The 25232-nt window shown below is 41.9% G+C and overlaps 1 protein-coding gene across 9 annotated transcripts in view; it reads left to right on the top strand.

The window, feature by feature from the left end:
* Positions 1-25232, top strand: part of CD86 (CD86 molecule) — an 89228-nt gene that overhangs the window by 4275 nt on the left and 59721 nt on the right. For 7 of the 9 annotated variants that reach the window (XM_054713939.1, XM_054713936.1, XM_054713932.1 and 4 more), the window contains exon 1: positions 21228-21377. The exons of the other annotated variants lie outside the window; for them this stretch is intronic. In XM_054713939.1, coding sequence (XP_054569914.1) covers positions 21292-21377 — 86 coding nt within the window. In that variant the 5' untranslated portion in view covers positions 21228-21291. Of the gene's footprint in view, positions 1-21227; positions 21378-25232 lie in introns of those variants that run through there. 9 annotated transcript variants of the gene reach the window in all.

Raw genomic sequence — 25232 nt, 5'->3', positions numbered from 1 at the left:
GAGGATGAAGAGTCCAAAATAAATTCCAAGGAGAGACTATAGATTGGAACAAAGCAGGAGAGAGATGCAAGAAAGAGGAGGATGTGTCCATGGAAAGACAAAACATATTTACCAAACTTCTACATTGAGCACATGAGATACAATAGAAAAAGTGACTCTAGGAACTCAGTGTTAGGTTGAATTGTGTCCCCTCAAAATTCATATGTTGAGTCTTAACTATCAGTACCTCAGGATAGGATCATGTTTGGAGATAATCAAGTTAAAATGAGGTCATTAGGGTAGGCCCTAATCCAAAATGATGGGTGGTTTATAAAGAAGAAATTTGGATGCAGAAACACAGATAGAGAGATGATGTGAACAGACATGGAGAAGAGGGCCATCTACAAGCCAAGGAAAGATCCTTCCTTGGAACAGATCCCTCCCTCACAGTCCTCGGGAGGAATCAGCACCCCCCAATATCTTTATTCTGGAGCTCTGACTTCCAGAACTATGAGACAATACATTTTTGTTGTTTAAGCTACTCAGTTTATGGTACTTTGTTTACTACACCCTGTCAACATAAGAATGTCTAAACCCGTAGAGAATTTTTCTAAGAGTTTATTTGATCCAAACTGATGACAATTGCTGGGAAGCAAGATCACAAATGCTCTGAAGAGTGACAGTTTTGCAGTTTCTTTTATGGATTTGGAATTAAGAAAGTAATATAGGGAAGATTTCATGAAGGTGAAAGAAAGCAAGGCAGGGATTGAATGGCAGGGTAGTTAACAAGATTATGTGCTCTCTTGAAAGAGACCACCTTCTGAGGGGTCTGAAAAAGAAGCATTTCAATGGTGTATTAACACAGATGCACAAAAACAATGGACAGGGCTTGGTCAAGGCAAAGATAAACCTTTAACTAAAGAAGTTATATTCCCAGGACCTGTCCAGTTAGGATTTTTTTTTTTTATCAGATCACTCTGTGAGGTTACTCTCAGTTAGATTTATTACAATGCCCCCTTTCAACCACTATCCCTAATAAACTAATACATTTGGTAAATGCACATAACACCTTAATAAGAGTGCACACAGCCAGAGAAAGAAACTGAATACATGTCTCAGATGTGGGAGGGGGAGTGTCCAAAAAGATTAGGTTACCTAAGCGAAGAGGAGAAAAATGTTTCACCAAGCAGAGGGTAGTCACAGGATCAAATTCTGCAGAAAGGCGAAGTAGGAGAATGACTGAAAATGTCAATCCTGAGGCCTTCAGTGACCTTTGTAGAATGCGCCCAGTTAAGTAGGAGTAGACCTCAGAGAGCTGAGAACGTGGAGGCAGCACACAGACCACTGCTGCAAAGCATTTGGTGATGAAAGGGGACCTCCTCACTGGACCAGACTCGCCTCTACGGTCCATAAAGAGCCACATGGAAACAACTTGAGTTGAGTCAGCCGAACCTGGAGTATCCTCTAACTTAACAGCTAAACACGGGAGAGAAAAGTCAATACTTCTTATTCCACTCAAAACTGGTTTGGGAAGGATTTCAGGAAGAAAATGATTTTTGTAGTTGTCATTTTACATGTTGGGATTTTGGTACAAACACAGATTCCACTCTGTTTTGTTAAGCCATAGAAAGTTATTATTCAAGGCTTCTCAAAGATGAAACCCATGGTGAATTTGGTGATGAAAAGAAGAAAACAAGTTTGACTGAAATTTTGGGGATCACCTATCATTTATTTCAATAAGCAGGAGAAAAAAAACACCCATAGACTTGGAATGGAGAAGTATCAAAGCACTTCCTTAGAAAGCTTTGAACTCAAAATGAGTCTTAAATTTTCTTTCCGTAGTCTCAAGGATTTGATTGGCCAAATAACCCAATGTCACAGTTCTATATTAGGGAATCAAATTCATCAGATTTGACTAAAAAAATAATCTAATAAAAGACTGAATAATAATAAAAAGAATGAAGTAAACCAGTCACTACCAGTCAGAAATTCCCATGGAGTAAAACCTTAAGTAAATAACTACCCAAAAGATAAATCTAGATCATCACGCCCATCTTATAAATATTTTCAACCAACTAAAGAATAAATCTTTATCAAGAACTTGATAGTTCTAAGGCACTGTGAATAAATAGCCAACATGTAGTTTTAATAGTCTAACTGGGAATATAAAACAATTATAAAATGACAAAAATGCCCTACCTGATTTGGCTCAGTGGATAGAGTGTCAGCCTACAGACAGAAGGGTCCCGGGTTTGATTCCAGTTAAGGGCACATGCTTGAGTTGTGGGCTTGATCCCCAGTGGGGGGCATGCAGGAGGTGGCCAATCAATGATTCTTTCTTATCATTGATGTTTCTATCTCTCTCTCCCTCTCTCTTCCTCTCTGAAATAAATAAAAATATATTTTAAAAAATAAAATAAAATGACAAAAGCAATCCAGTGCAGTTAATAACTGTGATTAAAAAAATAAATATAAATGACAAAAACATTCATTCTCATTAGATATTAAAGAAACACCAAGTCAAAAATACCAATTAGATATTTTTACTTATCAAATTAAATAGTAAACAAACAAATGAATGATCCAATTAAAAAATGGGCTAAAGATATAAAAAGACACTTCCCCAAAGAGGATATGTAAGTACAGGTGACAAGTAAGTACATGACAGGATGTTCAATGTCATTAGCCATTATGAAAATTAAAACTAAAACCACAGTGAGCTATCACTACACACCTATCAGAATGGCTAGAATCTATCTATATATATAAAAGCCTAAGTGACCGTTCGACCATTCGACTGTTCGACCGGTCAACTGGAAGCTATGACGCACACTGACCACCAGGGGGCAGACGTTCAATGCACAGGCATGGAAACATGGAACAGACTGATGAATCTCAGAGGGAGGAGGGGAAGAGGGAGTGCGGAAAGCGATTAACCAAAGATCTTATATGCATACTAGAGACCTGGTGCACAGATTCATGCACCGGTGGGGTCCCTTGGCCTGGCCTGTGGGGATTGGGCGAAAACTGGTAGTCCGACATCCCCTGAGGGGTCCCAGATTGCAAGAGGGCACAGGCCAGGCTGAGGGACCCTAGTAAAAAATAAGAAAATAACCCCATCGTAAGTTGAGAAGCATCTGTACAAGCAAACTCCCATTCTGCCCACTGCCTATTTCTCTATGGTTTAGTGTTTCCAGTTCATTCAGCACCTTTGTTCTAGGCACTGTGCCACACATTAGAAATACACCAAAGATGAGTAAATATGATTTCTCTCCTCAAGGAGCTCAGGTTAGTGGTAAATATAGCAACTGTGATGATTTTTTTTTATGACAGTGAAGTGTGTGAGGTTCCACAGGAACACAAAGGTAGCTGTTCTATTTGTCTGTAGGCAGCATTGTGTCTTGAATAAGTGCCAGAGTTTTGAGTCAGTCAGGCTTCTGTCAAATAATAAGTAGTTTTATATTTCTAGTGGTATCACCTTGGGGAAGCTACTCAGTTCCCTGAATATCAGTGCCCCCATCCGTAAAATGTGGCTATGAGTACTTACCAGTGTTATGAGGGTTATATGAATTTATAATAGATGTAAAAGCTTGTGGAAATAAAATATTTTAGGCTTCACATTCTTTTCTTTAAAATCTATTCTTTCTTTTCAACTTTATTTTTCAAATATAGTTTGCACTCAGTATTGTTTTGTATTAGTTTCAGGTATACAGCATACTGATTAGATAATCTATACTTTACAAAGTGTTCCCCCTGATATTGCCACACCCAACTGATACCATACATAGCTATTACAATATTGTTGACTATTTCCTACGTTGTACTTTACATCCCCAGTATTCTGTAACTACCAATTTGTAGTTCTTAATTTCTTCATCTTTTTCACCTAGACCTTCAATGCCCCCTCCCCTCTGGCAAACAGTCTGTTTTCTGTGTCTATTAGCCTGTTTTGGTTTTGTTTGTTCATTTATTTTGTTCTTTAGATTTCATATATAAGTGAAATCATATAGTATTTGTCTTTCTATGACTGAGTTACTTCACTTAGCAAAATATCCTCCAGGTCCATCCATGCTGTCACAAATGGTAAGATTTCATTCTTTGTTATGGCTGAGTAATATTCCATTGTATATATGTATCACCTTCATACTAGTATATATTTGTCTATTGGTAGGCACTTGGGTTGCTTCCATATCTTGGCTATCTTACCTAATAATAGAGAAACATGTAAATTGACCATACCTCCGCTATACCCACAGCCAATCAAAGTGAGTATGTAAATTAACCCAACAAAGATGGCAGTTAATTTGCATACATACCTAGGTCCCAGGAACCTCCTCGGCACCCGGGTCACTCCCAGCCGGCCATTGGGCAGAGGCTTTAGGCTTGGGAAGGGGCCGAGCCTGGGATCGGAGGAAAGGGGGAAAAATCAAGGGAAACATATCCTCAGGTGAGGATAAAAAGAAAAATAAAGAAATGTCATATTCTATGAAAGACACATCTTGAAAATACTTAAAGAAAGTTGTCATTTTTTCATGGTGAAGGGACTGGAGTCTGTGTTGATGAAAATACCTTGGTGGCTGCGGTGACTGGCAGTGGCTGCAGCAGCGGGGTGATGGGGCTGGCACCTTCCCCTAATCAGCCTGGTCGCCTCCCACAAAGGGAGGCGGCTTAGGACCACTCCAAACAGGAGCAGGCCAAAGCCATCAGTAGGACATCCTCTGAGGGCTCCCAGTATGTGAGAGGGGGCAGGCTGGGCTGAGGGACCCCTCCCCAGTGCACGAATTTCGTGCACCAGGCCCCTAGTTGTAAATAATGCTGTAATGAATATAGGGGTGCGTATGATATTTCAAATTAGTGTTTTGGATTTATTTGACTATATACTTAGAAGTAGAATCACTGGGTCATAAGGCAGTTCCATTTTTAATTTTTTGAGGACCCTCCATACTGTTTTCTATAGTGGTTGCACCAATCAGCATTTCCACCAGTAGTTCACAAGGGTTCCCTTTTCTCCACATCCTCACCAACACCTCTTAATTTTGGATTCCTATATTTTAAGTTAAGACTCCATTTTCTTTAGCTCTGCCTTTTCTGATTCAGTTCTAGCAAACAGATTTTTACCTATAATCTAGAAGTTGCCATAACTCCTAATTATAGACAATGAAGGTGAATAATGTGAAAGCCACCTAAAATATATTTTATGTAAAGGTAGGATGCCAAAAACTTAAAATAAAATCCTGTTCTATAATTTGTAATCATGTGCATATGTTCTGAACTTTAAATAACTCATGCCTATTATGTCTGCTTTTAATTTATAAAGACACTAGAGGCCTGGTGCACGAATTCATGCATGGATGGGGTCCTTTGGCCTGGATAGTGATCAAGGCGATCAGGGCCAGCCGGTGGGGGCCGCGGGAGGTTGGCCGGCCACAGGAGGTTGGCTGTGGGAGTGCACTGACCACCAGGGGGGCAGCTCCTGCATTCAGCGTCTGCTCCTTGGAGGTCAGTGCGCGTCATAGCAACTGGTAGAACATTGTTCGGTCATTTGGTGGTTGGCTCACTTGGGCTTTTATATATATAGATGTTTGCTCATTAGTCATCATGGGTAATGTATTTAAATTTGCATTTCTAATTCCAGAAGATATATAAACTACCATTTTTCTTTGTAAAAAATGCTCATTCCTCTTGCTCTAATAATTTCACATTTAGGGATTTAGATGATAAAATAATAATAGATATGGAAATATATGTGTGCACAAAAATGTTCATTACAACATTATTTAATATAATGAAAATAAGAATTAACTAAATTTTTCATAATAGGTGAGTGGTGAAGTAAATTAAAAATGAAATTGATAATGATTTTAAAATGACAGAAGGAAACATAAGGCTATGAAACTATAAAGAAAATAATGCATAGAAACAAGAGAGCAAGTGAATATGTCAAAATAGTCATAGTGGTTGCCTCTAAATTGGTAAAATTACAGAAATAAGGTTTTTTCTTTGCTTGAAATTGTTAAATCTACAGTGAATTCACATTACTCAGCAAAGCAGGATAAAATCAAGTTAAAAAGTAATCGAGTGGTGAGGTACAGACTGTGAGTCAGGAGTGGCAAACCTAGAGTGCCTACGGAGACCCTTGATAAAGGAGGCCTGTAGGTTATTACACCCTCATGATGTGTGAATGGTGGGTGCCGCATTACACCAGCAGACGAGCCTCACCTGAAGCATTGCTTCTGATCACCACTCTGTTGTCCTGTGTGCAGGAGTGTGGTCCAGCACACCTCAGTCTTATTTTTCAAGGGAAGTCAGAAAGGTAGACATATAGGTGAAATCTCCTGATTTTTACATACATAGTGCCTTATTGTCCGGATGGGTTGATTTGGCCCAGGCCACCAGCATTTACCTCTGACCTGTGTTGTGCAACAGAGGATTAGAGGAGTGGGAGGTCATTGTGAATGGAGTGGTTAAGGAATATGTTATATTCCAGGCTGTAGGGAATCAGGGCTAGAAGAGAGGGGGCTGGGACTGTTTGTTTATTAACTTATTCAATAAAGTTTTATTTAATCTTGAGACAATGAAAATGAATCAGGTAGAGATCCTATTTAGAAGCTACTCAGGAAGGAGATTTCTCCCCAGCTAACATTTCGTACCATATGGCAGGCATTTTGGTATACTGTATTACATCGTATATTATTTCATTTAATCCTCACAACTCCAAGGGGTAGATACTATTATTGTCCCCCATTTTCCACACATGGAAACGGAATCTTAGAGGTGTGAAGTGACTTGTCCAGGTCACGTAGCTGGTAGCAGAGCCAGAATTCCAGACCCCCATCTAAGACCAAAGCTCTAGACAAGCATGTTATACATTATGAAGATCAGGGGAGGGACAGATAACTCTCGGTAGCCAGAAAAGTGTGTGGATGGAAAGGTGTGAGGTTGGAGAGAGCTGTGTTGGGTCAGGGTCTAAAACAAGCTCTGGCAACTGAATGATAGGGAGCCATTGGTCTGGGGAAGAGGTTAAAAACTAAAGGCTGGTAAACCAAAAATACTACACAAGACAGTAGTCTTTAAGAATGATTTTTTTTTTAGGACTTTATAATTAATTATCAGTACTTTAAAAATCTGGAGAAGTCACATAAGTTTGGGTGCCCAGCTCCTCTGGGAAATCAGAATACCTAGCAACACTGGGCCCATGTGCCCTTACGGCAGCAATTTTCAACCTTTTCCGTCTCCTGGCACACATAAACTGTACTGAAATGCTGCGGCACACCAAAAAACATATCATCCTTTTTTGCTGATCTGACAAAAAAAAGATATAATTTTGATTCATTCACACCAGATGGCTTTTGTTGTGTTGGTTGTTGTTATTTTTTTTTTTTATTTGACAGTCTAAAGGAAAAGAGGTCAGTGCCCCTGACTAAATAGTCAGGTACTGCATGTCCTAAAAATTCCTGCGGCACACCAGTGTGCCTGCCACGGCACAACGGCTGAAAATTGCCGCCTTGTGGTAACAACTGGTGAATCAGCATGTAGGAAGGAATAACTAAATGGAGCAAGGCAGGTGAGAGCTAGGAGTACAGAAGCTAAGGGTGTTTGAAAGTATGAACCTAGAAAGACAGTTTCTGAGGCCGCCAGACCCTAAGGCAGAGGCCATTTATCTTGTTCCCTTCCGGCTGGGTTGGACATGGTCCCAAGATTTTTAGCTGGGGTTGGAAGGAAGTGGATTGGGGGTGGGGATGCTTGATTGAGGGCTCAATGGAGAGGTGAAAATTAGAGGGATATGGAGAATTTAGACCACAAAGTTAATGTGGCCATTTAGTGGCTCACTCAAGATTCTGGTTCCAATAGAGTTCTCTGAGTTGCTAAGTATTCATGATTGCCAGGAAAACTAGTGAGGAAAAAAGAAACAAAAAAATCAAGCCCAGTCTTTATATATATATATATATAGTTGATTTTTTTATAGAGAGAAAGGGAGAGGGATAGAGAGTTAGAAACATCGATGAGAGAGAAACATCGATCAGCTGCCTCCTGCACACCCCCTACTGGGGATGTGCCTGCAACCAAGGTACATGCCCTTGACCAGAATCGAACCCGGGACCTTTCAGTACGCAGGCTGACTCTCTATCCACTGAGCCAAACCGGTTAGGGCAAGCCCAGTCTTTTGAATGTCTCTAGTTATATTTTCACACATACAGGCAGAGTGATTCCTTTACACGCCACTGAAGTATTGATCTGAGAGTCCCATCAGTTCTGGGGACCTTAGGAAAAACTTTCCTTAGGTTAAAGGAACTTTGGACAGGTCACTTATTTATCTAAGCCTCAGCTTCTTCATCTGTTAGAAGGTTTAATAGTTTCAAATTTTCAGAGGGTAAAGATTAAGTGAATGCATGGAGGAATATGAAGTGCATGGCTCATAGGAAGGAATAAATGATTGCTGTGATAAGCAGGGATGGGGCTAGGAACCTTACTTACGTTGTCCCTGAATCTTTACAATGACCGTGTGAACAAGGTGTTATTTCCCCCCATTAAACAGTAAAATGAGGAAATTGAGGTTTAGATTGGGTGTAGTAACTTACCCAAGGTCACACAATTAGTAAGGGGCAGAGTGGAGAGGCTTACTCAAAAAGTGCCAAGCTATGCCCCCAAAAAGTATGCTGCTATCTGTCTGACATTCTGATGATAGTCGTATAGTATTACTGGCTAGAAATTCAAACAGATTCAATTCTATATCCTGCCAAAATCTTGAGATCACCAGCTGTGTGTCCCTTGGCAAGTAGCCTAACTTCTCTGACATTCAGCTTCCTCATCTATAAAACTTTGCATGTTTATTATATAGATTAAATAAACCAATACCTTTAAAGTTCTTAGCAGAACTTTTTAAAATTATAAGCAATCAGCTCAGAGTTATTAACTTTAATAAAATTTACTGGACCTGTTACTGTACAGGGAATGCAAAGGGGAATGAAAGATGTTCCCTGCCCTTAACTCAGGACAGGACAGACATATGAACAGTGACATTAAAAATATATCTGTTTTTTGCTTGGCTGGTGTGGCTCAGTGGTTGAATGTTGACCTATGAACCAGGAGGTCATGGTTCCATTCCTGGTCAGGGCACATGCCTGGGTTGCAGGCTCAATCCCCTGTGTGGGGCGTGCAGGAGGCAGACGATCAATGATTCTCTCTCATCATTGATGTTTCTATCTCTCTCTCCCTTCCTCTCTGAAATCAATAAAAACGTATTTAAAGAAAATTTAAATCTTTACTTGAGGACATATTTCTATTGTTGTTTATTTAAAAGAGAGGGATTCAGGGAGGGGGGGCGGGCGGAACATCGATGTGAGAAAGAAACATGGACCAGTTGCCTCCCTCCTATAAGTACCCTAACTGGGGATCAAACCTGCAACCTAGGTGTGTGCCCTGACCGGGAATCAAACATGCAACCTTTTGGTGTATGGGATGATGCTACAACCAACTGAGCCACCTGGCCAGGGCATGAACAGTGAATTTTTAACACAATGAGGAAACTGTTATAATGGAAGAATAAATATTGTTATTCAAGAGGGAGAAAGATACAGATATGGTGAAAAGAGAGGGAAGGATGGCTGGGAAGTGTTCAACTGTGAACTAAGGAGTAATCTGGATCTCAAAGGAATAGTAGAGTTTTGCAAACAGAGAAGGCTGGAAAGACATTTCATGCAGAAGGAATAGCTTCTGCAAAAGCAAAGAAGGCAAAAAGTCTAAAACGGTCTGAGAATCAGGGAATAGTGAACAGTTCATGTATGACTGGAGGGTAAGTTATATGGGGTGATTGATAGAGGCAGAAGAGAAGAACTAGATTCAGGCTTTGAAGAGCAGGCACCCTGGTAAGAAGTATGAAGAACAGAGATCAAGTCTTTAAAGTAAGGATATTTCATAATCTGATTGTTTTGATGAAGGGCAGTAGTAAGAATTGTGAGAGTGGGAAGGAGACTTGACTTGGGGTGGTAAATATACAATACAATATACAGATGATATAGTATAGAATTGTACACCTGAAAACTTTATAATTTTGCTAGAGGCCCGGTGCATGAATTCATGCATGGGTGGGGATCCGATCAGGCCGGCAGGCTGGGGGGGAGGGGCCGCGGGCATTTGCCTTTGTGCCGCCCCCTCACCTGCTCTACCATCCTGCCTATGGGGCGATCGATCAGGACTGGGCCCCCTACTTGGCTCCCTCAGTGCTGGGAGCTGGGCAGTGGCCCTGCCCCCCACCGCCGCTGTGGGGCAATCAGCGGGGTGATCGGACCCCCACTTGCACCTGCCTTGACCTGGCAGCACTCACTCACCTGCTCCACTATCCTGCCGAGGTCCCACTCTCGTCGGGGCCCATAAAGGCCAGCAGCGCCTCCACTGCCTCAGGCTGCCAGTGCGGTGTTGCCAATGCCTCCCATGTTCCACACCACCCCCTGGTGGCCAGCACATGTCATAACCCTAGGGGACAATTTGCATATTAGACTTTTATTATATAGGATTAACCAATATCACACCAATAGATTTGATTTTAAAAAAGGTTTTTAAAAAAAAAAGAATAGTGAGAGGGAACCAGCCAGGAGGCTATTACAGTAGTTCAGACAAGAGGTGACGTAGACCCCCAGATTAGCTGCCAATGAATTGGAAGTGGGTGGTGAGGAATAGAAAGTGAAGGGTGACATAAATACAATAGTGAAATCCAAGGTATGAAAATGGTTTGGTCCGGTCTTGCTTACCACAGTCATCCCAAAGGACCAAAACAAAAACAAAGTAAACCTCTTTTAAAAATAATCTCTTTTGTTTGTATGCAAATAGGCCATGCAGAGTGAAAATGCAACTCGAGTGAGATGACAAGTGCAATATTTTGTCTCCAATCCATAAAACACAAAAATCGAATTGGTTTGCCAATGTTGTCCTTAAATGTTCCAACTCCTCACATTAAAACGGTAGCCAACCAGTACAAGACTGATGTGTGATTGTTTTAGATCATAAATCGATTTGAGGAAAGCTATTTAAGGTCCTTTTCAAAAGAGGCCATTCCTTACATCGCTGAAGAGTAAGAGATGTAACATCTTGTTTTACTGGAAAATTCCTTTCAAGTAGCAACAGCTCAGTGTGGTAGCGGACCTTTGCAATATTTTAGATAAAGATATGCAAAGAGAGCTGCAAAAATAACACTTCTATGGTTCTGCACCACCACTTGAAAACTACAAGTACAAGTTGATAAATGCATATTTTAAGGGTTCTCAGAAGTCTATGAGCATTGTTTTTGGTTACTAAGACGCCACAGGGAAGTGAACCTTGGGGGTTGCAATGCCCTCTCCCTTAACCCTGTTGTGAAATGGAAGCTTCAAAAGATCCAGTTTTGTTTTGTTTTGTTTTGTTTTTTAAACAAGCTTAGTCAGATTGTATGTGTTCTGTATGCTCCAATCTATTTTATCTTACTCTGTAGTGCACATTTTACTTATACTCTTATATAAATACTTTGCATAAAAAGGTGCTTTCACACATCTTCATGCTTCCCTAAATTTGAAATATGCTGCCATTTATTAAAATGTGCTAGTTTTGTTATGCATTATATTTTTTCCTCTGCACACGTAGGAAAAAACATATGGACTTAACTCTTCAAGCAACTTTTACATTTGGGAGATTAGCTCATTTTATTTCTTATGAGGTTGTAAAGGAAATGGCAGTTTCCTTTATGAAAGAAATGACAGTTTATTGGAATGTGTAAGTGCATGCCCTTAAGCAAACAGGCCACTTTCCATTCAGAGATCACAATCTTCTGAATTTGGGTTTAACATTCCCAGGGAACAGTAAAGATTGAAAGGGTAGTAAGCTTGGAATCAGATATTTACTTTATTGAATTTTGAAAGTGCCATCACTGATGCTGGTAGTGTATTGGTAATTTGTAAACTTGCTGCTGTATGTGTTTCATTCATCTTGGAAATATTTTACTTAGTCTTATTTGTTCACTAATAGGCCATCTTTTGTGTATTGTATTGTAAACCTTACTGAATGGCTAGAATATAGAATTACTAAATTAAGAACTCAGGACCACTTAGTCTACCCTTCCCGTGAGTGAGTTGTCTCTACCGTGCCATCCATGACTAACGGTCATGCAGACACCATGGCCATTATAAATTATAAAGTGAAGGAGAACCCGCATCTCTTGGAGAAGCCCATTCCTGAGATGGATGGCCTGGGGAGTTTTTTCTTTCTTTATTGATGAGAGAGAGAGAGAGAGAGAGAGAGAGAGAGAGAGAGAGAGAGAGAGAGAGAGAGAGATCAATTGGTTGCCTCCTTCACACACCCTGTCCAGGGATCAAGCCCACAACCTGATCACATGCCCTGACTGGGAATTGAACCGGTGACTTTTCACTGCACAGGATTATGCTCAATCAACTGAGCCACACTGACCAGGCCTGGGGAATTTTTTCTTAATTGTGACCTATACGACCTAGTAAATCTACTTCATGCTCTTAGGATGGTATTTAATCATTATGATACATAACTGAAGTTGTTTATGTTGAAAATCACTTGGTGGCAAGTACCTTGACATTATTAGATTGTGCAGGTTTCTTACACTCACCTGCAGGCTCTGGGAAGGCAAGGACCCTCTGCTTGTACTCACCTTGAATCCCAGGACCAGCCCAGGGCCTGTACTCAATCAGGACTGGTTAAGTATTTGTTGAACGAATGAAGGCAAAGAAAAAAGTGGAAATTCCAAATGGTGCAATTATAGCTATGGATGTTAAAGTATTGTTGGAAAATATTACTGATATACAAAAATGGGTAGGAATAAATGTGAAGCACAAAAATGTGTGAATTTGTGTGTCACTAGAGCCTATATTTACTACCAGTTCCAATGGACACCCTGGCACCACTCCTACAACTCTGCCCACGCCCTTTCATGAGGTGTTTGTTCACGGGTAGACAAGCAAGCTGGGACAGCTGCTCTGGATGTGTTCTTGCGGTTATAATCCTGATCTCTAGTCTCCAGAGTGTGAGTTATGAGTCCCTCAGGTCCACAAACTGCAGTCCTTCTCTGGCTTAGCCTTGTTTCCTGACCCATGGTCCACTTCCCCACTGGCCCCTGGGGCTGTTCCCCCAGGGATGGGCCTCGTTCCACAGGGAGAAATGATGACGTGTCTCCTTCCACCACACTATAGATATCACACTTCCTAGAAACTCTGGATTCTGGGGGTGCCGCAGCACTCTCTCCCCTCCCCCATTCTGCCATGTTTCCACCAGACCACCAACCCCTCTCAGACCCTGGGTATGGAAAGATTGGCTCCCGCTTGCTGGGGTTGTTGTCCCTAGCCTGAACTCGACCCAACCCCACCTTCCTCATCTTGCCCACTTACCCACAGTGCTAAACTCACAGGTCATCTGAAGGCCACACCTACCCCTGGTAAGACAGTACTCCTTTTTCTAAACTGCATGCATCACGATGCTTACCCTTCCGACATATTTTCTTAACCTCCTTTTAATACGTGCTAATGTCATTTTCAATGTATTTTGCTGCTGAGGTCAGGTATGTTTTATTTACCCACCATTTGATTTTGAGAGAAAGTGCAGACAAGAATCTTTTGCATTCACTTGGTAGAATCTTACAGACAACTGTTGGTGTCTTACAAATAACTGGCTTGCCTTTCGGAGTTTTTCTTTTTTTTTTTCAGCATGCATGAACGATGGTTGTGAATTTGCATCCTGAGAAAGTCATAAAAGACGGTACCTCAGGGAAGGGAGACCAAACAAGCCAGCCTGCGGTAGAGATTGTAAGAGTGAGGGTCTCTCCCTAACTCAGACTCAGTTGTAGGATATAAACATGGAGGTAGCAAAATTTTGGCTCAGACAAAGAAAAAGACTCAACCTCTAATGCTTATCTGTATAAAATTTGCTTTTAAGTGTAGGTCAAGACTGTATCACCACCTCAAAGAAAAAGAAAAAAAAAGAAACTTATTACATTTCTAAGAATGTTCCTCCAGAAACATGGAACTGAAAGCCATTTTTTAAATTGATCTGGTCCTGAGAAAACATGGGGCTTTTTCTTTAATTTACATAAGGAATTGACATAAAAATCTATGGACCTGCACCAGCAACCTGCAGAAAATGTCAAAATAGAGGGCAGAAATAACAAAACTGGAGATTTTTCACAGCAACATGGTGAATTTGTGTGAATTTGTGTGTCACTAGAGCCTATATTTGCTACCAGTATGCATGGTGTTTGGTTATATGTCTACAACGTGGAGAAGTGAACCTTTGGACTGTGAAATTGATGCTAATTTTCTTACCCACTAGTCTAGAAGGCCTCTAAAATGTCACACCATTAATTTCGTTGCTTTACCAGGAATCAGTGCATGTGGTTAGTGTGTGTGTGTTTTTTAAAATGAATAGACTTTATTTTTAGAACAGTTTTAGATTTACAGAAAAATCAAGCCAACAGTACAGAGAATTCCCATATACCCCCCTTCCCTACACAGTTTCCCCTATTTTAACCATCTTGCATGAGTGTGATATGCTTGTTACAATGAATGAATCAATATTGACACGTTATTAATAACTAAAGTCCATACTTGATATTAAGTTTTTCTCTTTGTGTTTTATAGTTCTATGGATTTTGACAAATTTATAGTAACAAATCCAACATTACAGTGTCATAAAGAATAGTTTGACTGTACTCCACATATTTATCTGTCCCACATCCCCTGGCAACCATAGATCTTTTTACTATTTCTGTGGTTTTGTCTTTTCCTGAGTGTCATCTTGTTGGAATCACACAGTATGCAACCTGTTCAGACTGGCTTCTTCTGTTAGGCAAAATGCATTTAAAGTTCCTCCATATCTTTTTGTGGCTTGATAGTGCATTTCTTCTTCTTATTGAACTATATTCCATTGTATGGATGTACCATAGTTTGTTTATCCATTTACCTATTGAAGGGAATCTTAGTTGCTTCCAGTTTCGGAGTTAATGAATACAGGTGATATAAATATTTATGTGCAGGTTTTTGTGTAGACATAAATTTTCAACTCATTTGGGCAAACACCTAGGACAATGGTCGGCAAACTGCAGCTCACGAGCCACATGCGGCTCTTTGGCCCCTTGAGTTTTTAGCAAAGGCCAGTGTAGGAGTACCCTAATTAAGTTAATAACAATGTACCTACCTATATAGTTCAAGTTTAAAAAATTTGACTCTCAAAAGAAATTTCAATCATTGTACTGTTTGTATTTGGCTCTGTTGACTAATGAGTTTGCCGACCACTGACCTAGGAGCATGATTGCTGGATCATATGGTAGGCTTATGATGATTAATTTTTATAGGAAACTGCCTGAATGTGTTCCAAAGTGCCTATATAATTTTTTTCACCAGCAATGAATGAGAGTTCTTATTAATCCACATCCTTGTCAGCAATTGTTGTTGTCATTTTTTTGGGGGGGGGGGGAGATTTTAGCCATTTGTACAGGTAGGTGTAGGAGTAGTTCATTGTTGTTTTACTCAGCAAATTCTTAATGACGTATGATACTGAGCATCTTTTCATATATTAATTGCCATCTGTATATCTTCTTTGGTGAGGTGTATGATCAGATCTTTTACCCATTTAAAATATCATTTTTCAATTACAGTTTACATTCAATATTATTTTGTATTAGTTTCAGGTGTACAGAATAGTGGTTAGGCAATCATATACTTTACAAAGTGGTTCCCCATCTATATTTCACATACCCACCTGACACTGTACATAGTTATTACAGTACTAGTGGCCTGGTGCACAAAATTCCTGCACATTAAAAGGGAATTAATTAGAGGAAATATTTTAATATTGCTATTTGCCCTTTCTCTATAATAGAAGTGTCAGAGATGAAAGAAAATTAGTAAAATGTATATGAAGCCCTAACTGGTTTGGCTCAGTGGATAGAGCATCGGCCTGCAGATTGAAAGGTCCCAGGTTCGATTCTGGTAAAGGGCATGTACCTTGGTTGCAGGCACATCCCCAATAGGAGGTGTGCAAGAGGCAGCTGATCGATGTTTCTCTCTCATCAATGTTTCTAACTCTCTCTCTCTCTCTCTTCCTCTCTGTAAAAAATCAATAAAAAATATATTTTTAAAATGTATATGAAAATCTCCCTCCTGTCAGAGTCTGGGGTGCACCGCAGGACCTAAGTCAAGTCCCCACCCACCTGCATGCGCCTCGAAATCGCTCGAGACCCAGACCCAGCCGGCTCCACCTGCATCAAGCCCCGCAGGGTGAGGGGGCACAGCCTCAGGTCCCCCATCAATCCCTGCCAGTGGGGGGAACAGCCTCAGGTCCCCCATTAATCCCCGCCAGGCAGGGGGGTGTGGCCTCAGGTCCCCCGTCAAGCCCTGCCGGGTGGGGGGGCACAGCCTTAAGTCCCCCGGCCCCGCCTCAGATCCCCTGGCCCCAGCATGAGGGTACAAGGGCGTGACGGCCATTTGCATATTAGCTCTTCATTGTATAGGATTATTGATTATATTCCCTATGCTGTACTTTACATCCCCATAACTATTCTATAACTACTTTTTAATCCCTTCATCTTTTTTACCCAGCCCCCCAACCCTCCTCCCCTCTGGCAACCAATCATTAGGCTGATTTCTGTGTCTATGAGTCTTGTTTCAATTTTGTTTATTCTTTTGCCCGTTTTTAAATTGATTTGACTGTTTCCTTTTATCTTTGAGTTTTCAGAATTCTTTGTACCAGTCCTTTATCATATTATGTTTTACAAATATTTTCTCCAGTCTGTGACTTGTCTTTTCATTTTCCTAGCAGTTAGGATATCTATGTTTTAAGGAGAAAGGGTTCTAAAAAATGGAATGTTACCATAGCAGCAAAAGGAAAATTTCATAGCAAATGCTCTATGTTCTCCCTCAGGCTGTGTCAGGAAACCTGGCTGTGGACCCAGCAGAGTTCCATTGGAAGGGAGAGTCAGGTCCCGGAGGCTGTGGCTGACAACCCTGCATCACTAGAGGTTGTGCCGCAGGTTTGGGAATGAGAACAGGACCCCACCCGGGGCTGCATCACTTCTAAATCAAGAACAATTTGGGAACTGTGTTTACAGTCCAATCCTGCCCTCCCGCCCCCCGCATGGATTCTACTATGCATCGGGTATGAATTGCTGTCCATGAATCCAAGTATGCAAGAGATTATCACTCTTTTGTCTCCTTTAATTCAACCTAATACCACTTCTGAGCCCCCATTCTACCAATTGGACAGGAGACTCTATCTTGATCATACAGGAGTCCCCTACCCCTCTTATACCCCAGTCAGAATTCAGGAAGCTTACCCGGTGCCTAGAAGGTGGTGAAAGGACCTCAAGACCTTGGTCTGTCTTGGTTGTCATTGGTAACATCACTACCTAGTCCATAGTGGTCTGTGAAGTCTGGCAGCTCTCTGCCTCCATGCCACAGTGGGGGACGACATTATCTGCTAGGCTGGGCCCCCTGAGCCAAGGGCACCTCCTCTGTAGGAATGAGCCATCACCCCTGAGGTTGTTATCCCCTTGGGAGCACTGAGACAGGATGCTTGGTCCCACTGTTTGCGGTAACCTCACATCTGTGCCCTTCCCTCCCTTCCTCTTGCGTCTCAAAAGCACTCTGTCTCTTTCTCTCACCTTCTAGGGTACCTGTATTGTGTCTTCCATGGGTGTTCTCAAGAGTTCAGAAGTACCTTTGACTATAGGTTTCTTTTCCTTTCTCCCCCACCAAAATCCCTGTGTCAAGAAAACTCAGAAAACCAACACTAATTAACATTTCAATCAATAATGTTGCTGCAATTATTTGTGGAGACTATTTTATCCTATATTGGCACCCCCACCACCTGGCATAGTTTTAGACTGCCTCTTGACCACTGGTCACAGGAAGCCACTTACAGAGAGCAACAAATACATGGCTGGAATTGAAGCTTTCAGGTAGGTGTTGAGATGTTTCCAAATGCCTGCAGGTTTCCAGCTTTGCCTCACAGAGTGGACCCTAACTAGGTGGTCCCAGGGACCTCTCTCGTGGGCAGTGTTGAGCTGGGACACCAGGGAAGTGTCTGTGTCTCCCTCCCCGCTACTATCTGTAGCCACTCCCTTCCTGATGCTTAGCTTTGGCTTCCACAGACCTGAGAGCATCCGGGAGGGAGGCGCTGGAGGAAGCAGCCTCACATAGTAAGCAGCTTTCTGAGGTTGCCAGCAACTTCCTTCTCCTTGAACACAGGGAATTGATCTTCATTCTACCGTACTTCCTCTCAGCACTTGATATTGCTGACCACCGTTTGGCCACTATCGCTGTTGAAACTTCTCTGTGCTTGGCTCTTATAACTCTTGCGTAAGGCCTCCTTCTCAGATTTTGGAGTGGCGCAAAACTCAGAGGGATGGCGAATACAGTGGATGACATGTGGGAGATTCAGAGTTATTTTCATTGGCCCCAGACACTGACACACAAACAAAATGAGCCCAAGGGGTGGTGATCTGACTTGACATAAAAAAAAAATCATGGCCAGCCACTTTCCCAATGCAACTGTTTACAGGTAAATTTGATCTCTGACCCATGAATGAAAGTAATCTTGTCATTGTCCATTCCATCCAGTAAGCCCCTCTGCAAAGAGGTATGTTGACAAATTCAGGGGCCCCGGGTGCCAGAGGGAGAGCTGTCAAGTTAATTAGGTCTAGAAACCACATCATATGAGGAACAGTTGAGGACACTGATAATATCTAGTTGAGAGAAGAGACTATTAAGGACATTTATAAAATCTGCTTTCCAGTATTTGGAGTGTTTTATATAAAGGGAGAAATTAATATACATATTCTTATAGTTCCAGAAAACATGACAAGGACAACTGGATGGTACTTATGGGGTTGGGGTGTAGGGGGTGGGAGATTGGGAGTTATTAGAAGTTAGACCTTTCTCTTATAACTGTCTTATCAGTAGTGAGTTTTTCCAACATAAGCGAGAAAACAAAGCCTACCCATCTATCAGAGATGACATCAGGGGGTCCTTGCTTGAGTGAGAGACTGGAATGATTTCTGAGATTCCTTAACAACCTTGCAACTCTGTCTTCGAATAAGAGAATCCCATGACACCATCTCGTTCTTTATTTCTGCTGCCTGGCTCACAGTATTGAGGGAGAGCTGCTCTAAGAAGAAACTGAAATAAGTAGATGAGGGAAGGGTCATGGAAAAGAGAAAACAATAATGCAGTTTTTTTTCTTTTAAATAGAACTTACTATATGCCAGGATCTGTGCTAAGTACCATATGTGTGTCATCCTCTTTAATCTTCACCACAAACTCGTGAGATATTTAGTATTACTTCTGTGAGAAAACTAAAGCTCAGAGAAATTAAGTAACTTCCCCCAGGACACATGAGCATTCACTAGTGGAGCTAAGGTTTGAACACAGATCTCTGTGATGCTAAAGCCCAATGTGAAGTGTTATTTTTACCCATCCTTTATTTATGGCAAATGGTATTGCTTTGAAAAAAAAGTTTTAGTATTCACATAAAGATACTGTTTAAAATAAATTTATTTAGAGTTAAGAGGAAAAATATTGTATAACAAATAATACAGATTTTACATGAATATAAAGTGGTACTAGTAGCTAAAAGGAGTGTAGTTTGGGAAATACCATTCCAAATATTTTGATAGCCGGTCCTTCCAATTTAGCTTATCTTGTGTTTTGACTGCTGAATACCAGAAAAAGAAGAAAAGTTAAAAACTAAGTAGAATGTGAATTAATTATCCTGTGCGCATATGGGTGGGTTATTTCATGTGTTACAATAAAGAAACCAAATGGACCCTTGCAAATAAAAAAAAAAAAAGATACGATTGTAAAATCCAGAGGAAAACCCCAGGTGGGGCCTATTCGAATAAAGGATGAAGTTTCCAAGGTATGCACATAGACTGGCTGAGAGGAAGTGATGACCTGTGAGTCAGGGCCCAGGACCCGCACAGGAGTCCTTTGGGTTTGAGAGGCCCTGTGTGGAAGGTGAAGGGGTTTACAGACCTGTTTTGGGAAGAAGGGTCATCACCTTTCCAGTGATAGAGGGAAGATCTTTGTGGAAAGTTCAAAGTTAGAATTGGAAAGTCCAAAAAGAAGATAGGAAAGTAATCATGAAGACTAAAGAGCTGCATGGCTTGCTCTGTGCCAGGTGACTCACATGCAAATCTCATTTGTTTTGCACAACAATGCAGCAAGGAAGCTGTTACATTTCATGGATGGGAAGACTGAGACTGGGAGATGCTCAGTAATTTGCCCAGAATGCTGTGGTCAAGCCAGGATTTGACTGTGGACCACCAGTTCCCGGCCTGCACTGCCTCCCCTGCACCACACATCCTTGCTTGAGTGAGCGTCCTCAACCCAGACAGCAACAGCTTTCACTCTGTCTCTTAATTTCTCCAGCCATGCAGGACATGGCTGGCCTCCAAGAGAGTAGGGAGACATGCTGGGAGAGGGCTGCCTCTCTCCTGAGCTCAACTGCTGCAGACTCAAAGGCACATAAATGTCTCCCACCTTGAGCAGGAAACTTTGCAGGGCCTGACGAGGTCAGAAAAAGAAGCCATAAATGTGTGAGCAGGATTATATTTGTAAAGCCTGTCCCTGCTGAAGGACTAGGCTTGGAAAAATTCACTGGGAATTCACATACATTTTACACTTCCACTTGGACTTGTTCCCAGCCACAAGAGTACCACTCATTTCTAGGAATAGTGGGCCAAGGTAACAGAAACATTCTAGATTAGGACATCTAGAATTAGATTAGGATAATATGAAAGTAGGGGCTGTGTATATTATTGGCTTCTAGCAGGATCCATGGAGAGGTAGGTACTCAATGAATGATTTGGGGAGAAGGTGGCAGGTGAAACACCTGGTCTCCTTGCTCTCTCTGGTCTTGAAGTCCTTCCACGCCAGACACGGTGCCTGACACATGGCTGCCCAGTAAAACATTTGTTGAACTGAACTGAATCTTTATCTATTGGTACAGGCTGCACGCCTGGATCTGTCCCTCTTTTAGGGAATGTGCCTTTCTCATGTTTGTGGCTGGGGCTGTCTTTGGGGGTTTTCCTCAGGGCTTTACACTCACTCACTCTCTGAGAGTGCATTCATAGTCATTATGATCAGTGGAAATGCCCACCTGCCAATCTCTATCTGGAGTATGAGCCCAGCCCTCTCTGGGTGTTATTTCTCTCTAGTCAGTTCCCCTTTTTGCATTTGAGTTCTGGCCGCAGTCCTAATATTTTTTCTCTCTACACGGAGTGTTAGGAAAAATGGGTAGCTCACTACGGCTCCTCTTCATTTATTCTTGATGCCTTGCTTCTGTGTTCCTTGGGAATGCCACTGGGCTTATACATCTGGTCTCTGGGAGCTACGGTGGATGGGCATTTGTAACAGGTATGTTCTAATGAATCTCGTGTGCCGGGGGAGCACGGTGTGGGGTAAAGGTGCATCTGGGGCAGATGTTCAGTGGTCGGGCTGATGGCTAGCAAGAGCGTGGGTAAGAAGGGGTGTGGAGTACATGCTTAAAACCACTGACCATGAGGCTTGATTCTCAGACTGGCTACGTTCGAGGTAGGGCATTACAAAACTGTGGTTCAGCCAGATTCCTTTGTCTGCTTTGATGAGCTTAGTGACAGAACAGGCAGGAAATAGAAGGGGCCACTTAAACAACTGATACCCTCCCTTGGCCTTAGAGTGCCGGGGCTCCAAGCAGCTCTACTTCAGGAGAAACTATCCAAGGATACTTGCCTGAGCCCTTTGTGCTAGTGGGAAGCCAGTGGTGGGAACTCAGTAAAACCCACAGCCTCTGCAGCGGCATCTGCTTTCTTCTTCAGCCCTTCCCTTCTCCGGTCCAGAAACCTTTCCCCATTCCTTCTTCCCATCCAAGTGCCCCATCCCAATACTGGCCCCTCTTGGCTTCAGAGACCCCAATAGCTCATTTGGAAAGAAATAGGAAATAGTCTGGGCAAAAAAAGAGCCGAGGCAGTGGTTTACTGTGTTCTGTATACCATGAACATATTTGCATTTGCAAATAGGCTTAAAATAATGCCTCCATTAATAGTTATTTAAGGTTCTGGAGAGACAGGTGAAAGTAATTTGGGGCCGAGGGAACTTCCCACTCCTCTCACATTTTTATAACTAAGGAGATGACCTGCTTCTTTGACCTGCAACCTCAATCTTGGGACTAAGGCTCTGAACTAAAATGAGTCTGTTTAACTATGTGCACAAGTTCACAGTTCTATATTATGTCTTCTGCAGATACCATTAGTGCTATTTACATGAGCTGTCCTGTACATCATGAGAGCTTTTTAAAATCTCTGTTCATTTGTGTCTGTAAATGTATTTATTGAATGCTTACTATGTCCCAGGTGCATAAAAGACATAGTTCGTATAACCCTTGAAGCTTCTAGCCTAAAAAATAACTGCATAGCAACTGTACTTTGAAGAGAAGGAAATGAGTCTTTGTGGTTGTGCTCATGGTTTAATAACTATGTCTTTGAGTTTGATATTTGGTTACTTTGTTATCCCTGGAGGTCAGATGTCCCTTCCTGGTGGAGGTGGAGTGGGAGTGGGAAGGAGAGGGAGAGAACATGAAAGGTGAAAAGGTGAGCCAAGCCAGGTTCTTTAGGAGAAAATACCAGATAGACGTGGGAGTGAGTTTAGGGGTCTTTGGGCCAGGAGATTGAAGCTGTGAAGAGACAGAACTAGAACCAATCGTGTCTGAAACTAGCAAGGAGGTGAGCGGAGGGGTGAGGAGGGTTGTGGGTGGTTATCCAGAGTCAATGCAAAGGCTGACAATTCGCCTTTTATGGTCAGGCAGATAAAAGTCTTTGGGAGACAGGAAGGGAGAATGTCCATAGGCTGGGCACACAACCTTTATTGGACCCTTATCCTCCTCTTTATTCTTATATACAGACTTATTTTTGAACTGTACATTGGCATATACTCAGGCTGAGGTTTGGGAAATAGATGAAATTTTGAATGTGTTAGGAAGAAAAGTGTCTTCAGTGCTTTTCATCTCCCAGCAAGATGAGAAAGGTCCCATTTTCTTCTCTCTCTTTTTGTGAGTCTGATTTCTTTCTGAGTTCCATTTCCTACTTAGATAAAGTAACTTGAACTTAACTTTTAATCGCTAAAAAACAAAAACACATTTCTCCCTTCCAGCGAGCACTTGCATTTTAACAGGGGTTTTCAAAAACGCAGGGTTTTCCTTAACCCATGGAATGAGTAATTTGGGAATTCCAATCACCAGAATAGGGCTGGTAACTCAAAATGGGAAGAGGGGGACACCTCTCAAATTGTGCCTTTGAAACATTGACTTTCTCTCTTTGGCGAGGATTCTGGTCCCGAGAGAACAGGAAGGGGCTTCCTTCAGGGGCCAAAATTGGCATGGCTGCCTCTTAGTGAGTTCTGTGGGTTTTGTTCTTGGCATATAGAGCCCTTGACTAGATGGGCATGGACTCAGAGTACCTATAAAACTTTGCATGATGCTTACCTATAGGCACTTTTTGGCAAAATGGAAGAAGTGGTTTTCAAAGCCATTGCCAATTTGAAAAGACATGCTCCTTGACACAGAAAGGTCTGATTCTAGATATGCCTAGGAGAGCTGGGCATCTGTCTTGCATACAGACTTGCTGCTGGGAGATGAGAAAAGCTGAATGCTATTTCCATGCTGTGCTCCTTCTTCTGAGTGAGTGAGGAAAATGGACTCTTAATTTTAACCCTTTAGTTCTTACAATATTGTGGAGTGAATAAAAGCATCCTCTGCTCCTTAGGTATCTGCATGGACGTGTCTTCTTTGTACCCAATACCTCTTTGTACCTATGCCCTCATATCCATGTGGAAATACTGTCTTCCCAAATGGGTGAGGGAAAAGACAGCTAATGAAAGGAAGACAGTGTTAAGTAGAAAACTTCTCTGAAAATGGGGGCTCAAGGGGACTTTCTCCAAGAAGAGACTGGAAACCAAGTCAGACATATGATCCAGCCTGAGCTAGAAGGAGACGTGGCTGGCGGGGGAGCACAAGGAAAGCAGAGCTTGGGATGGGTGACATGTACTCATAGTCAATCATCTCACATGTCTGCCAGACACCGGGAAGTGTTCATGTTTTCATCAAGGCATCACCTACGCTCCTATCTTTTGTGTCATGTCTACTGTCCCATGCTGGATCAGCCTCTCCATGTCAAGTCTATGAGCTGTTAACACTGGCATTCTTGAGCATTCTGCTATCAGTCCTCACCTCTTTTCTCGGGCTTCTGATAGGCTTGTTTTCTTTAAACTTGCATTTATATAACTTTTCTGTTCCCAAACTCCTAATTCTATGTCAAATCAAATATAACTCCTTTTCTCATTGTCTAGGCCCCATTAAGCTATCCCACCCTATTTACAGAAGCTAATGTCCCATTATGTGTCCAAAGGCAACCTCTCTTCCTTCCAGTCCAGTCAGCTTTTCTCAGTGTCCTACAAAAGGCCATGATCATGCCCCCATTTCCATGTGTCCGTATAGACTACGTATTCTATTTGGCTGTGACTTAGAAAGTTGCCAAAGGCTATTATACCAATTAGAAACATTAAACATAGAGTTATGCCTCTGTTCTTATACATGTGTGTATCAAGAGTATGGCCGAAACATTTATCCAGTAGAACTCAATCTAACATTTAAAAGCGATTCATCAGGAGGCAGTAGTTCTTGGAGACATATCAACTGGATGCCTGGGATACAGGGTTGTACCTCTTCAGGAATCTGCTTGAAGGGCTGTCATGAGAAGAATTGTTAGAAGCTTGCAAAGCGTTTTAAGGACAGAGGCAGAAGGTCACCACATTGAGTTCTAGGAAATCAACAAATGCTAATATGAAAAGAAAACAGCAATTCTCTATAACATTCTGTTAAGCCATGTAAGCAATTCTCAGGAGTGAGAGTATCAGAATGAATGGGCTCAGCTGTAACCAATACTGGGTAAAAGCCTCCTCTGCTCTAACAGAAATCAGCTCTCCTGCAAATACCACTATGCCTAGCTCGCCAGGTTCTGTCACCAGGGTACAATTCTGAGACCAAGTCTGACCTACTTTTACACCTTCACCCCACCCTCTGGGCTATAGGGTTTCTTGCTATTCTTCATCTCTTCTGAAGTCCTGGGCCACTTGTAGTTAGCTCGGCAGATCCTCCATAGGCAGGTATATCCTGTAAATGCACCTTATTGTATACTATGCTAAAAATTAGAGAAATGGACTCTGGGGCGGGGGTGGGGG

The sequence above is a fragment of the Eptesicus fuscus genome, chromosome 3, assembly GCF_027574615.1.
Source record: "Eptesicus fuscus isolate TK198812 chromosome 3, DD_ASM_mEF_20220401, whole genome shotgun sequence".
Classification (NCBI taxonomy): Eukaryota; Metazoa; Chordata; class Mammalia; order Chiroptera; family Vespertilionidae; genus Eptesicus; species Eptesicus fuscus.
The sequence above is the reverse complement of the archived record's forward strand: the minus strand, read 5'-3'. Positions and strand labels throughout refer to the sequence as shown.